The 15,627-nt window shown below is 38.9% G+C and overlaps 1 protein-coding gene across 1 annotated transcript in view; it reads left to right on the forward strand.

The window, feature by feature from the left end:
- RYR2 (ryanodine receptor 2) overlaps positions 1–15,627 on the forward strand; it is an 875,416-nt gene that overhangs the window by 772,438 nt on the left and 87,351 nt on the right. The window contains exons 80-83 of the mRNA XM_059715710.1: positions 2,854–2,953; positions 4,160–4,239; positions 5,820–5,896; positions 10,590–10,663. Of these exons, the coding sequence (XP_059571693.1) occupies positions 2,854–2,953; positions 4,160–4,239; positions 5,820–5,896; positions 10,590–10,663 (331 nt within the window). The remainder of the gene's footprint in view (positions 1–2,853; positions 2,954–4,159; positions 4,240–5,819; positions 5,897–10,589; positions 10,664–15,627) is intronic.

The following is a 15,627-nucleotide window of genomic DNA, read 5'->3' on the forward strand; positions in this document are numbered from 1 at the left end:
GAAAACATTTATAAAATTGCAAAGTTTAGGTGATTTAAAAAAATCTCTTTGTGCATAGGACACATGAGAATTTATAATAAAAATATCATCAACCTGGGCCAGCAATTCCTAACTAATATTATTTTGATGTACTGCAATTATTTTTTTTCTATGTATATGTAAAAATTGTATATCTTGGATACTGCAACATGATAAGTGTTTGAAGATGAATTTTTAATGGAGACATTAATGCAGAACAGATTTAGCATCTGGTTTTGCCATGTGGATGCTTTTCATGTATTAAAAAGTCAAGCTGAAACAGAAATTGAGTTTTCAACAGACTCAGCTTTTAAAGAAGTTAATTGAGGAAACCTCCTAACTCATACGGAGCCTTGCAGGAAAGAGCCTGAAGTGAGAACACTTCAGGCTCAATGTTCATAGTTCTCAATGTTCATAGTTCTCAGTGTTCATAGTTCATGTGTTCAGTTATACCCATTCAAGATGTAACTGATTTATTGTTATTGTCCATGTTCTAGCCTCCTGCCCCAACATTATCTCTGATTTTTCATCATCACCTTTTTCATTTAGCATAAAAAAAAATTATTGCCATTATGAGAATAATGTGAGAGCAAATTAAATAGCAAACTAATTCCTTCTCTACTTGCTACTAGCTTGAGAAAACATTGTTAAGTACAGACACTAGTCCTAGAGCTGCAATGGTGACAATATGTAGAAGTCTGCACATATCAGAAATAGAGGTGATAATATCTGAGCAACAGGTCCCTGGTCAAGTACATTTTCTATGGTAGCAGCAATTTCATGAAGGTTGTCATTAAGCAAGACTCTTACCATGTGACCTTCTCATCCAGTATCTACAAATGCTTAAGTATTGGTTGAAGAAAAAGAGAAGCAGAAAATGTAGCCAGGCTAAAAGGGGAAATAAGAGATGTGGAAGCTGATATCCAAGGACTGATCCACTGCTTGTTTTCTGCCCCATATGGTCACTGGTGATTATCTAAATGGCATAATTTCACACAAACTCCTTGAAATAGCTTTCTCTCCAGCACGTCTTCAATTCTTTTAATAGAGTTTCTTCCTACTTCTCTTTTGCTGTGCAATTCTTGGTATTATATCTACACATTTTCTTGATCTTCAAATGATTGAGTGGTGAGAAAGCTAATAAGCTTTTGTCATTGCACCATCAGTTAAAAATACTTGATGTTAAATCCATTATGGCTGATATAGGCAGGGAGCAAAAGTAAATAAATCTTGCAATGGAAGAGAAATAAAAGATTGTTGGGTCTAAAAACAAAACAAAACAAAAATAGGGAAAATGTTTATCAGTTTTAAGTGACCTCTGAAGCAGATGAAAATATTTTATTGCAGTTTTACTGAAACTGTGTTGTAATGATTATTTGGTGATGTGTGTATGTGTGTGTCTTTGTAGTTTTGTTTTGTTTTTCAATCCACAGGAAGAGGTTTAAACATGAAGGCAAAACTTTCAGATATTAGCATGGCTACATATAAAGCAAAGCTGCCATATTTTTTTTTCCTTTTTTGTGTCACCATTTAGATTTATCACATAATTTAAGGAAAAACATAAAATTTAACCACAGGAGCTCTAATAGTGTGAAAAAAAAACCCTGATGAATTTTGTTTCCGCAGCACGATATTATCAAAGATTTAAGAAACAAATTTGCCAGCCTCGGCGAGAACTCTCTGGTAACAGCATAAATGTCTGTGTTGGTTTGCTTTAATTTAAAGGTTACTTTTTCTCATTCATTTAAATTCATTTCTACTGTTCCCCTCTTCTTGATTATTTTTACTTTTCATATTCTGTATCTAGCAAGCCTTCATTTTTTAAACCTCTTCCATCTTCCAGTGTCTATTTTTTTGTACTTTGGATGGAAAGTTTATGGCAGCAAAGCTGTCACTCTGGCTACCTCTGCTGCAGCTGTTTCTGCTCTTAGGTCATACATGTTTTGGCCATTGTGTTTTTGGACATGATACTAATTGATTGTGTCATGTCCCATTGACTAAGCTTTTCTACCACATCATCCGATGGACTCGCTCTCATAGGGCTCTATGCAACTTCCATTTTGCAACTTATACTGCTTAGTCTTTCTCAATTCCCCAGCAAACTTCAGTTAACCTTGTGAAAGCATCTAAAATGACCTGTGCCTTTATGTTTGCTTTTTATTTTCTCTTTATGTTTTCAGTGGTAGTTTGAATTATAGAGAACAAACGTCAGCCATTGCTCAAGCAGCCCCATGCAGTATTGTTTGTTGCCACCAGAGAATGCAATATATAAAGGCACAATATATTCTATTGAATATATTTTGGGGGAATGATGTGGGTTGGGAAAACCTATACTGTCTTATGAGTCAGATTCACACTCAAAATATACTACTGCAAATTAATTATACATTTCAGAAAAATAAAAATTCTCCATGATCTGTTCTGTTATTCGGTGACAACTTGTAACTCAAGAGCCACGTGCTGAGCAGTATCAAGTAATAGTCACTATGTAGAAGATTATTAAGAGAATAATATAAGGTTTTACAAAACCATAGCATAAAATTGAAAGTTTAATGTATGCAGTACATATACTATGAATTATAGGCTTTGAACTAATCTAAATATTTACAATTGAGACAACTCATTCCAGATAAACCGAGCAATAAAAGTATAGAAAGAAAAATACAGAGGGAAAAGATTGCTTTCATGTGTTAAGTATTTGATCAGTACCATTTTTTGTGTTCAGTTGGTCTATGATGTTGCAATAGAGCCCATATACTAAGAGAGAACAAAAAATCTTTGGAGAGCTGATAGCCGTTGATGGCCTTAATTTAAATGATTGGGATTTGTGTTCAGGAAAAGGAAATGGAAAAGCAAAAACTTCTGTACCAGCAAGCCAGACTGCATGATCGGGGTGCTGCGGAGATGGTACTTCAAACTATCAGTGCCAGCAAAGGTAACTCCTGCCACTTAAATTATGATCTTTGGGGTTATCTTCTAAAAAAATCGTACTTACTAATAGGTAAACCAGTTGTAAATTTTTATGAAAAAGTTGTTTGTGTTCCTCTTCAAGTATACATCCAAATTTTGCATGCTTATTTGGAAGCTTATCCAGCAAATTTTGGCTGTGATTCCTCACAAGTTAACTTCTTACTTTTTTCTGATCAAGGCCTGGAATCCAAATATTGTGGAGGTGAAAGAAAGGTATTTAGGTGGTCATAGTTGTGTGTTGAGAGTATGCAGTGTCAAAGCGAGGCCCCCAAATTGCAGGGTTTTATGTGTCTGTGCATTTGAAACAGGCTCTGACCTTTGTTTGTTTTAGTTCTTTTTCAAATAAATTCACCCATCCCCACTTACTATCTGTTCTTCCATCTCCTTCCTCAGCAATGTTCTTTGCTAAAACACAGCTTTAGGCTTTGGTCAGCCAGACACCACCTTGCACCAGTCATTCATCAATTCCATATTCCTTTCTGTGCTCTGTTCCCACAGCACTGTTTGTTAAACAAAGCTGTCCATTATAATTTTCTTCAGATGCTATAAATACTTCACCTCACTGTCAAAAGGAAGTGTCAAAAGTTTGTCCACAGATACATACAGTGAGAACACCTAATTAAATTGACAGTCAACTTCAAATTGTGAGTCCAACCTCAGAACCAACTATTTGAAGCTGTCATGATTGAAGAGTGATTTATGTTTTTTGAACACAGTTCTTCCTGTCTTTTGTTTTTTCTTCTCTTTTTTTGTGCAATCAGCATCTTTTTTTATTCTGTGTATCCCAACTGGGCATTTTTACACAGGCAAGCACCTCTGTGCCAGATGCTTGGAGCTACGTCATTTGCAGTTATATAAGTGGTGAAATGTGCATAGGTGCTGAGAAAATGGCAGTGGCATGCTTTTGAGCTAAAACACATCAGAGGTGTTTTAGTTCAAAAGTGTACTGCTGCCATTTTCTGTGGTGTGACTAAGTCTAAGTCACACAATAAGGATGGTAAAGAACAGATGCATCTACTTTACAAGGGAGACTATTTTAAATGGTTTGTTCCCACATATTGTTATTCAAATCAGTGCATGCGGTGCATGTCTTAAGACAGGATAAGTTAGTGGAATAGGTTTTGTCTCCATTTAAATATGATCTGAAAAGTATTGGTTTCATATTTTTAAGGTGAGATGGGTCCCATGGTTGCAGCTACCCTAAAGCTTGGAATTGCCATCTTAAATGGAGGAAACTCTACAGTTCAACAGGTATAGTGTTTGACCATATGCCATTCATTTGTTTATACTGTTTTATATAGGTTCTTTATTGTTCTCCTTGCCATGATTTCCTAATATCCTCCAGTAGTGCATTAAGCAATATGACTAATGTTTGTCAGGTGGTCTTTGTCCTCACACTTCTTCCCCAGGACAGAGGAGTATGCAGTGAAAGTCTCATTTTGGTACTCTAGTTAGAGTATCTTTTGTTATTCTGTGTATTCCTTCTGTGTATTCCTAATAGCTAGGCTCTGTGGACCCTAGTGGAGCCTCCTTGTTGCCTGTTTTAAGCCACCCTGGCTCCATGTCAGGTGGTAGGGTCTTCCTGGAGCAGGAGCTTCTCATGGTAGGTGATGGGTGTGGGGGGGGGGGGGGGGCTGCAAGTGGCTGTAATAGGGTCCATGGAAACTCCCCCCATCCCTGTTTACCCCAGCATCCCACAGCTCTTCTCTCTCCAGCTCTTCTCTCTCTCCATCCATCCAAGAGGGGAAGGAGAGGAAGTGGGGTGAGCAGTTAATGAGTTCTGCTGAAGCTGAAGATCATGAATCCCTACAAGTCCCTCTGACTCTGGTTCCAGCTAAGGATGGAGAAGCAAAGACACAATGTTCAGGAAAACTAGGGCTGTAGCAGGCTCAGCTGCATTCCTTCCTGGTCCTCCAGTCCACGCAATCCCCTCTTGTACTCGGTGGCTGGAGAGCACAATGGAAGTGCTCCAAGCAGGGGCTTGGCAGTTGGGGGAGTGTGTTGTGTTTGTCTGCATCTCTAGTGCTACATTTTTGTAGTGCTTCAAATGCTTCAGTGAAGCAATCCCAGTATTATGTCTGTCCAGGACCTCTTCCAGCCACAGGTGCCACTTTCTTTTCTGATCACATTCTGTAGTGCTTCACTGAAAAATAGTTATCCTTTTTTGGAGTCAGTCCTCCTTAGACAAGATTGACAAAAAATAATTGTTAATAATCTGAATCCTCAAAATGCCTATACATGCTTGAATTAATATTGGTTTAGTGTTGAATCATTGCTTTAATAACCATCTTCTGAATGTTGGTACTTCTGAAAATGATGCCACAATACCTGATTTTTCAATCTGTGTGTGTGCTTTTGCATTGTCTTTTCCTTTATAGCAGTTAGTCTGCCTATTTTGTCTCATTTCTTACATCATCGTCACATCACCCCAACCCTATGACCATAATATCAGAGATATTTTAAAAAAATAAAATAACAACCTTTCCTCTCTTCCGTTCTGTATTTTAGGAAATTAACTTGTTTGTGTATGTGCATAAAACTGTAAAGAGTGAACAAGAGAAAACTATTTTACATTCTAAATTTTGTATTTAGTTTTCTATATGCTGAGGTTAGTGTTGTTTTTATTTTCAGGAAAGTCTAAAATATGATGGCCTTCTTCAGAAGGGTTGGTGTATATTAAAAAATCCATCCTACTTATGGTAGCAAGATATTTCTCAGTGAGCCTTTTTATGTAATGCATATATGCCATCATCATCATTTCAACTGGCATAATAAGCAATGTAGAAAGCAGATAACATATTCATTGAGTATGTGGTTTATGTTTTCTACAGAAAATGCTGGACTACCTCAAGGACAAAAAGGATGTGGGTTTCTTTCAGAGCCTTGCTGGTCTTATGCAGTTTTGCAGGTAAGAAATTATCTATGTGTTTATTAATAGCGTTGCTAGAGGATTTGTAATGTTGGAAGAATTACCTGATGGGACACGAACAGTATGCATGCCACACACGGCAGTTTTCTTTATATCCCCAGGTTTTCAACAATATCTTACAGCAATATCTGGAACTTTTTTAAATAATTAAAAAAATCAAATCAAACTTTTCCCAGTAAAATACCCAGGGAAACAACAATTGTTGCAACAGGAGGTTAGGAAAAGTTTTTTGGAAACTTTGGAAGAATAATGGAAGCTGAAATGGCTAAAAAAGGGAGAGAAAGAAGCTTAATACATAGCCTTTTCTAATATTTTACTCCCATGTGAGAGAGCCCCACTCCATATCTATTAAGAAGCTGCTACTCTTGTGGCCTTCTGCTTTTTATTCTTGGATTTAAGTGGCCCAATTCTGCCCCCTCCACTTTGTCATAATAAGTAAAAGCTTATGTTTGCAGGTTGTGAAAGCAATCAGATCAGAACTATCTGCCTGCTATTTTCTACTCAGGTTTGCAATCTAGGCCTCTTGGAACTTTAGCTGCTTCTAGATGTTTTGTGGAAGGAGCTCCTTGTACCTGAAATCTGATATGCTTTGTATATAATTAGATTTTAGGTGTGATGGCAGATGTGCTTTGGATTTAATATGAGTTGAGGTGATGGTTGAGGTGGTGTTTCTTCTCTCATCATTTTTTGACATTTGTGATTGGCTGATGCATTTATTGATGACCCGAGTTAGTAGTACCAAATTTACTTGAATAAAAGATGAGGTTCCCCCTCCGCCCCTGGCATGGGGAAAAAAGCCCCTCATCTTATAATGGTATACAAGGAAATCTCACTAAATACATAGTCTGTCATTATGTTGCTGCCAAATATAGCATATGTTCAGCAATGGAAACCAGCTATGAAGTTGAATAAATGCAGCCAACACTGAGCATGACTATAAAACACATGGTCCACATTGGGAAAACATGCTATTAGGCACCTACCACAAGAATAGATTAGTCTAGCCCATCTGAGTAACAAATATGGTAGTGCCCATTAAACACAGTCCCCCTCCACACCATTTTTTCCCCAAGTCATGGTGAACCACCACACTGCATACAGTTCACTCAGAATCCCTCCACCATACCCTCAGATCCTGGGACATGTGATTAGTGTGGCCCTACCCTCCCTGAGGTGAAACTGGACAGGTTGCCCTGCACCTCCTCTGCATATAATTTTTTGGAGGATCCCAGGACTTGTGATAAGAACACCTGGTTCCAGTCATGAGTGGAGGCTAATTAGCACAAGGATCCTTTATTGGGGAAGCCGGGGATAACCTGGAGTATACACACATACTGAGCAGTGCTGAGCTGTGGGGTCACCATGGCTTGAAATGTTGTTGACTCTGGTGGGCTCCAGTCCAATGAAGCATGTGGTAAATCATGAGCCTTTGACTTTGGAATACTATCATGCATAATTTGTACTACATATAAGTTGGTACCAAAGCACTGCTCTAAAGTGTGTTTACATGTGCTAAAACTTGCAGCAGTTTCAAAAAAAGGTACCTTGCATCAATTCTGGATAAATTAAGTTCGTGGGTACTATATGAAAATTGCTACAGCGATGTTTAATTTCAGAGTTTAGAGATTTTAATTATTGCGGGGGGGTTGTCTTATAACCAGGGTCATCTTCTATTCAAGTATGTATGGTAAGTCATTATCAGTGATGAGTCCATGACTTGTTGCAGATTCGATTGCTTTCAAGATGCTATATAAAGGTCTTTTATCCAAATTTCCAAAGAAGACCTGCATAAGGAAGGAGGTTAATGGGGTTTTTGAAGGCATAGAAAGGAATGAAGCTGTTTGTTTTGATGCGTTGGGAGATTTTTTTTTCTTGCCTGGGGAAAGTCATGGAACTGGAAATTAGCAGCTGTACCTTGACAATTGCTGTCAGGATCCTATAGACTAACAAGTGGAAACACACAGAAGTAAATGTTTCCAAAAAAAATAAAAGCATGATGGATCATAGACTCCCATTTTCAGCTTCTGATTTGCAGAAGATAAGAAGCATTGGGGGTTCAGATAATCTACTAGTACTACATTTCCCTCAAGGTCTTACTGTTTGAGGTAAAGAAGCTTGGACAGTAGAGGTGGCCAACAAAAAAGAATCCTCTTCTCCCCCCCTCTCTCCCCTCCCATTCCCGTGAAAAAGATATAATTGACTTTTTTTTTGTTCTTCAAGTACTTATCTTTATATGTTTCATTTCTGACCTATATGCTCCAAAACACAGAGAGTTGAACTCTTTAGCCTGCAGTGTCCGTTGGCTGAATCTGAATCTAAATTCCTTTGAGCCATACTCCTATTTCTGTTCTCCAGCCCTCAGTTTCTTTTTATTGTCCCAGCTGATAGCTGACTTGCAGATGTGTTAGCACTTTGTAACTAACTTCAGTTAGGGTGTGTGCATGTAAGGTAGGTTGAGGTTAGTTAATATTTTTACCCTAATCTGAGAATATCACCTCATGCTGATCAAAAATCCCCAAGGTTCATCATGTGTGGGCTCTCACATCCCTGAATGACAGACATTCCATTGATATGTCTGTATGGGGCAAAGCAGCAGCATCCTGAGAAGTGTCCTCACTGCACTGCACATACTGTTTCCCAAAGTTGAAGTTTCATAGCTTTGTTTGTTCAGGAGAGCAAGTGTGCCACACTGGCTAAGTACAGATAGTCAAAAATCCTGAGGCTGAATTGATTCAATCCTCACAGAGTAGTCTTGGCTGTGTAGATTGAACCAATAAGTAAGGGAACAGACATTTACTCTTGATTCTGGAAATGCAGCCACATGCCTGCAGTGGCCTAGACCAGAAGCTGGGGACACTAGAGCACACCTCCTTGCTCCACTGGAGCAGACAGCTTGGGCCAAGGCTAAGCTGGCTACCTTGTACAGTGCAAAGTGAGGGGGGAGGTGGAAAGCATCCTGGGATGCTGGGAGACTGTGAGTTGACTTGAATCTGCAGGGGATCTGGAACAGAAGCTCAGTTAAGCAATTTAACCTAAATCAGTTAAATCTGATGCCACATCCATTCAGGTTCATCTTAAACCAGTTTTGGCCATTTTGAAAGTGGTTTATTTGCACTGAACTTCTGTTGTATTACAGATTTGCACTGGTCTCTGATCACTTCTTCTGGTTTATGTGTAATTTCTGTCCCTAGCCACTAAGGCACCTGGTAGATATGTAAGTAAAGGCACAATGGCATCCAATTTGGAATCCCCACTATCATGCTTCTGGCCATGCCATACTTGCATGGCAGGAGGCATAATTGTTGTATCCAGCATCAGATCCCATCATGCCTTATTGCTAGTGCAGGTGGAGTCCAGGATCTCAATCCTGATTTTCCCCTGCACCGGCGAGTAGCAAGCTTCTGCAGCTGGGAGTCCCATCAGCTGACAAGGCGCTCAGCCATGGGAATATACCCTTTGCAGGGCTGGCTGAAGGTGTCTTAGTATCCAGATGTATACAATATAAGTGGAAGATGCACATCCCAGAAGAAGTCTTGAAATCCTCTGGCAGAGGTATTTGCAGCAGGTGTGGAAAAATGTTCCATTCTTTTCAGTGCTCCCTACTATATCTGTAGTGACTAATGCTTTGAAGTAGAAGTGGAGAACTCATAATGAGAAGTTTACCAAACAATGCCTGTTGTCACATTAAGAGGCCTATCTCTATTTCAGTATTCTGGAGCTCAGGGGAATCCAGTACCAGAGGTCAAGGCATCCAAAAAATTATGTACAACACACTACAATGCTTAATGTGAAAGGGCAGAAGCACTAGATTTTATCCATGATACAGAGGCCATTTTTCTAAGGAAGAGCATAAGAATATTGGTGGTCCACCTTGTAGACTTTCAGAGTATACTGGCAGATTATCTCAGCAGATGTTTCTGTGACAACCACAAGTAGACAAATATGGATTTAGTTATCATATTTATGCTTGGTTTATGGGACATTACTCGCACAGAGCAATCTGTGACCATGCCTCTGTGAGAAATGCTACTACCTTTGCTCCAGCAGATTACAGAGTCTGTGTTCTAAGGGATATATGTTTCTAATTCCATGGATGTGGGATATATTTTATACATAACCTACAATCCTTGTAATTCTGTGTAAACTCAAGAAAATCGATTCAGGAAAGGATAGGTTCACTCTGGTGGCCCCAAATTGGTCCACATAATACCGTTACCTGGAACTCATCAGAGTAACAAACCCTTTTCCTGCCAGTCTACTTCTCATATTTGCCTTGATCTGACAAACAGCCAAGTCTTAGTCCATAACTGACACTGTTATAAATTTCTATATGTAAACCATCCAGTTAATAGGCTTAGAAATTGCTTGCTTTATAGGTAAGGAGTACACAGAACAAACTAGATGGTCAACATTACAGACAAATTCAGTTATAATGTCTAGTGTAAGTCTTGTCATTGATATTACTTTAATTACTCCAGAAATGCAACATTGTAAAGTAGTTTTTTATTTTAAAAAATGTTACTAGCTCGAGTGGCATTACATGTTTCACTTATCATCTGAACTATTCTCTGTTCTTCAGCTAATAAGATAATTATCCTTCCAGTTGTCAGTCCCATAGTTTCAAAAATCAATGTGTCAAAATATTTATTTGAATTTCCTTTTATCATTACAGTGTTCTTGACTTAAATGCTTTTGAACGTCAGAACAAAGCAGAGGGCCTCGGCATGGTGACAGAAGAGGGATCAGGTATTTTTATCTTACCAAAAAGGATCTGTCACCTTTCACTCATCCTCGTTGAAGCAAGCCGTTTAGATAAGGGTCCCTGTAAATCCACACTGAAATATCAGTTTGAAGTTAAGATATGATTCCTTCAGATGGCTGATAATTAAACACCAAAAAAATCACTACTACATTTCTGAAAGTAAGGGAGCATCCCAGAAGAATGCTTTATATAATTCTGAAGCAGTGAAAGAAATTACATGTAAAATTGAAAGCAGATTCCAGTAACAAACAGCAGCATTCATTTATGAGCCTTGTTACATGTTATACTGTGAGCTGCTCAAATGTTGATCAGTTTTAGTGCTAGCCTGAGTTTGGAGCAGTCAGATGTTCAGGCCAGCAAGGACCTGGAGAACTGAAAGGTAAGAATCCATGCCCCCATTCCAGGTTTCTGCCCTGCCCCTTGAGGCCTCCCTGGTTGCCCCCCCTCCCTGGGGCTCTCCCTGCCCCTCTGGGTTCTCTCCTGCCACCCACATACTTACTTGTGGCTGCCCAGGCTGTCTGTCCTGGGGAAGCAGGCAAGGAAGGATTATCCTACTTGCCTTGCTCCTACTTGCCTTGCTCCCACTGCTAGGCTGTGGGGCAGTGCTCTTTCAGCAGAGCCCAGCCCAGACAGCAGGGGCAGCAGTGGCCAGGCAGGCAGGTTAACCCTTTCCTGCCTGCTTCCCGGGGGGGGGGGGTGGCAGAGGAGCAGTGAACGGAGAACTGGGGTGCTGGGCTGTGCAGGGGGCAACAAATCTGATCCGGGCTAGCAGGGTTGGAGGGGATAGGTAGGTGGCCACACATTAGTATAACATGAGCTGGGTAACACAGATCAGAGATAAATTTAAGCTGAGTGGCATAAACTTAAGCCTCCTAAAGAGTGCTTCAAGCTAGTTTCAGGTGTTAATCTATGGACAATCCAGGGGTTATGAGCTGCAGAAACTGTCTAAAACTAACATGTAACAAGGCCCTACATTAAAGGTTTCAGAAATCCATAACCAGTTTTAGCATAAAATAAAATGAAAGGTTCTGACTGATTTGTAAACCTGTCTGCGGTTTGAATAAAAATTATATAATTTAGTAAGCACTAAATTAAACATCAGAGGTTATAGGAACTGCAACTGCAGTTTGGAAGATGTTTCTATGGAAGTTTCTTCTTTACAAGTAATTCTGTTCAGTTTGTCTTTTTGGGAAATATGCTGTTTTATGTTTAGTTTTGATTTTGAACCAATTTGACTTTATTACCCTCAGTGTTGTCAAGTTCATTGTCAATTTCTTTCTTCTGTCTCACAGTGGATTCTGTCATCCTATTAGTGTGATTGTCTGGAACCATTAGGTTTACTTTTTTACCTTAATAATAGAACTAGTAAACCACATTTCTCCCTCTTTCTCAAGTATACTCTTTGTTGTACTCTGTTTAAATCCCACAGTTAAATAAACCTTTACAATGGTTTTTATTCTTAAAAACAAGGAAAAAAAGCTTGACTGCCTATCCGTTGTTGTATTTTGAAGTTCCGAATTCATACATGTTGCACTGCCCCTTTCATTGGTTACAGTGCTTGTAATTGTTTTACGTAGCATATTTATAAGTTATTTGGTGCTTGCATCAAATCAAAACCATGAATTGTTTAATTTGATTGAATGCCTTTAAGACAGATCATAATTACTTTTTCTCCAAAAATGCTCCCACAGTTTAATAAATCCTGCATGCTTGACTCATTTGAGCACTTCCACGGGTGAACTTTGGGCCCACACCTGTGGCTTGAGCAGTATTTTGCTCTGACTTATAAGGCATAGACTAGCTTGAACATTGCTTTCATATTTCACTGCAAATTATTCTCCAGAATGTTTGGACATTCTGGACATAATTTTCTTTAATATCTACTTATAAATTATTGTACATAATGTTAGCTTCTGAAATGGACTTTTTTTTTTTAAATCAGCTGCTTATATTACTAGGAATGACAAATTTTGCATGCAAGTATAAGTAACTCTTTGCTAACAGCATTAAATGATTTTTCTTATGTCAGATATTTTTATGCTTCCTCATTTTAGGGCTTTTTGTTTTGGTTATTTTTTTAATTTGATCTTTCTCTTTTTTACAGAACTAATTTGCCAAAAACAATACTGAATATATCTTGTATTTGCTAAAAACAAATTCTCAACTTTTTTTTCTTTTTTTCCCCCGTTTTCTTTTCTTTGAACTAAATGTCCTGTCCTCCCTTCCTCAGTCATCACTCATGAGCGTGGTAATTATTAAAATCAAACTGCCTTTTATTTTATTTATTTTTCCTGTCGTTAGCTTTGTGTCAGCACTGTACAGCTCCTGAACACCATTAGTTTTTTTGTTCCTGTAAGGCTTTTAAACTAGTGGGTTCTTTTCTATTACTATTATAATTGTGTGAACCAAACTTTTCAGTTTTTATGTCAACTTTCCCCACCTCTTTGTTTTTCCTCCCTTTCTCAGGATTTGCACAGTAACTGGCACACTAGATGTAAGAGCAGCAAGCTTTTTTTTATTTAATTTATTTTTGTTTGATGGTTCTTTTATTTAGTGGGCCCAGTATCTGCAATGGTTGGATGTTTAAAAAAAGTATACATATATATTTATATAAACCTTTGTGCTGTAGTCCTCCTGTAGTATTTATGTTGTGTATTTAATGTGGCTTTATCGCTGCATTGACTTGTGCAATCACAGGAAATCAGTGGTGGATCCAGAGTGGGTTTTGTGGGTGGGTCAAAATGGGGTATTACAACAACCAATATACAAGTGCCACTAGCTAGGTTTACATTACACAGTTATGAACTGATGCTGTAGATCAGTGAAACTTCTCTAATTTAACTTTTAAAAAAAATAGAAGTATTTATTCCTTATTTTGGAAAATTTTGAAACTGTTTGGTGCACACATTTTTTTATCCTCTAGAATAAGATTAAGAAAAGAAACAAGTAGTAGGTTACATCATTCTAAAACTCTAGAGCAGTAAGAAAATGAGAATTTAAAACATGAAAGCAGGAATATTGTACATACATAAGAGAGAAGCCTCCACAAAAATGAAATGATGAAGAGACAAAGGGGAACTGGAATTTTAATTCTCTTAAAGGGGCTCTTTAACTGGGAGACTAGCAAAAGTCTAAATTTAGGCTCCGAGACCTTTTGAATATCATTACAGCAATGGAAATCTTTAGTTAAAATAGTGATATATAAAACAATGGCCACCTTCTGAGATGGGTGGGGGGGATGTTTTTAGAGAGATTTTTTTTTTTTTTTTAACTATGGTACCTACCAAACTATCTGGTACTTTAAACACCACTAAAGCTCTATCACTTCTCCTTTTTTCAGGATTATATCAGATTGTAATGAGTTATTCTTGATATTTGTCCCCTTCAGTATATATTTTTGGTGACAACAGAGAAAATGTGTGTCCAGTAGACACTAAGAAGTCATCTGTCACTGGGTACATCCAAGTAAATTCATTGAAAGTAATTTTATATGAATCCCAGGACCCATCAGCATTATGCACAGCCAAACAGTGTGTCTGTAAAAAAAATATATATATATATATAGCTAATTCTGGAAATGATTTCCAAATCTGCTAGATTTTTTTATGGAACGGCTGAACTCGTGATTACCAGCCATCCTGAACAGTTATTCCACAACAGTGTCAGCGCTAAGGTAGAGGGACCTGAAGGGAGATGCTTATTCCAAGATTCAGGATTGCAGAGTTCATTCTAAATGGACTGAAATCTAGAGTGCACACTGGAAGCATTTCCTTATTTGATCTGCATTTGATGTAAAATGTTATTAATTACTTGTTAACTTGCTGCTATTGACTATAAACTTGAACCTGCTCTCCCTGAAGTCAGAACTCCCTGCCTAACAGGGCTCTGTGAAGCTTTAGTTGTTGATTCGATGTGGTGGAGATTCAGCCTTATTCGGCAACTGAATCTCCGAATCCATATAGAATCAGGAGACCCTTTAATATCTCCAAATTAAATTGGAAACCTCCGAATTGATTTGGAGAGATTTGATAATTTGGACATAGACACAGTTTTAAATGTTTTGTCTACATACTTCAAGGTACCAGGTGGCTCGTGAATACTGAGATGGTGGGGCAGATGGAGTGACCCATGGGAGCCGGGGGGGGGGGGGGGGGGGGGGCAGTGCGCTCAGCAGTGGATCAGGAAGTGGACCAGAATCACTTCCAGTCTACTTCTGGGTCTGCCGGGGAGTGCATGGGGAAACCCTCTCCCCTCCCCCTGGCTCAGCAACTGGTGCCTCCTGGGCCTGTGGGGGCATCCAAGGTCCCTCCATGGCCAATTACTGAACCAGGGGGAGGTGGGGGTGGGTCCCCTGTGCACATGATGGTGGACCTGAAAGTGGACCAGAAATACTTTCAGTCCACTCTTGTGGGTCTGCTGCTGAGCATATGGGCCCCCTCCCCCACTCCTGTGGCACGCTCCATCCCTGCAGGATTCATGAGCCATGCCAGGTACCTTGAGGTATGTAGAAAAAACCTTTAAAGCTGTGTCTATGGCTGAATCGCTGATTCTTTAAATCAGCATCGAGTCTTCAGATTCAGATTTGGCTGAATCAAATCGGAACTGTGATCTGAATCAACTAATTGAATCAGTGTCCCTGATTTGGGCCGAATCTGAGTCTGAATAGAATACGGCCCATTTTGGACACCCCTACTGCCTAATTGTGATGTGCTATACAAAGTTCAGTGTCTTTTCTGATATCAACACTGGCATTAGACAGAATACCCTATAGTGAGTCACTATGTTGGTAAGATGTATTGCTCTTTTCCAACTATTCCTTTTGTACTGCCCCCATTGAAGTACCTTGTTCCAATTACTCTCTTGCCAGTACCATCTTTCTGTATAAAATCCTGGAACCCCCACTGGTAAAAACACTGATGGTTCTTTAGCAAATGTGTTTCTTACTTGT

Source organism: Alligator mississippiensis, chromosome 1 (assembly GCF_030867095.1).
Source record: "Alligator mississippiensis isolate rAllMis1 chromosome 1, rAllMis1, whole genome shotgun sequence".
Lineage (NCBI taxonomy): Eukaryota > Metazoa > Chordata > Crocodylia > Alligatoridae > Alligator > Alligator mississippiensis.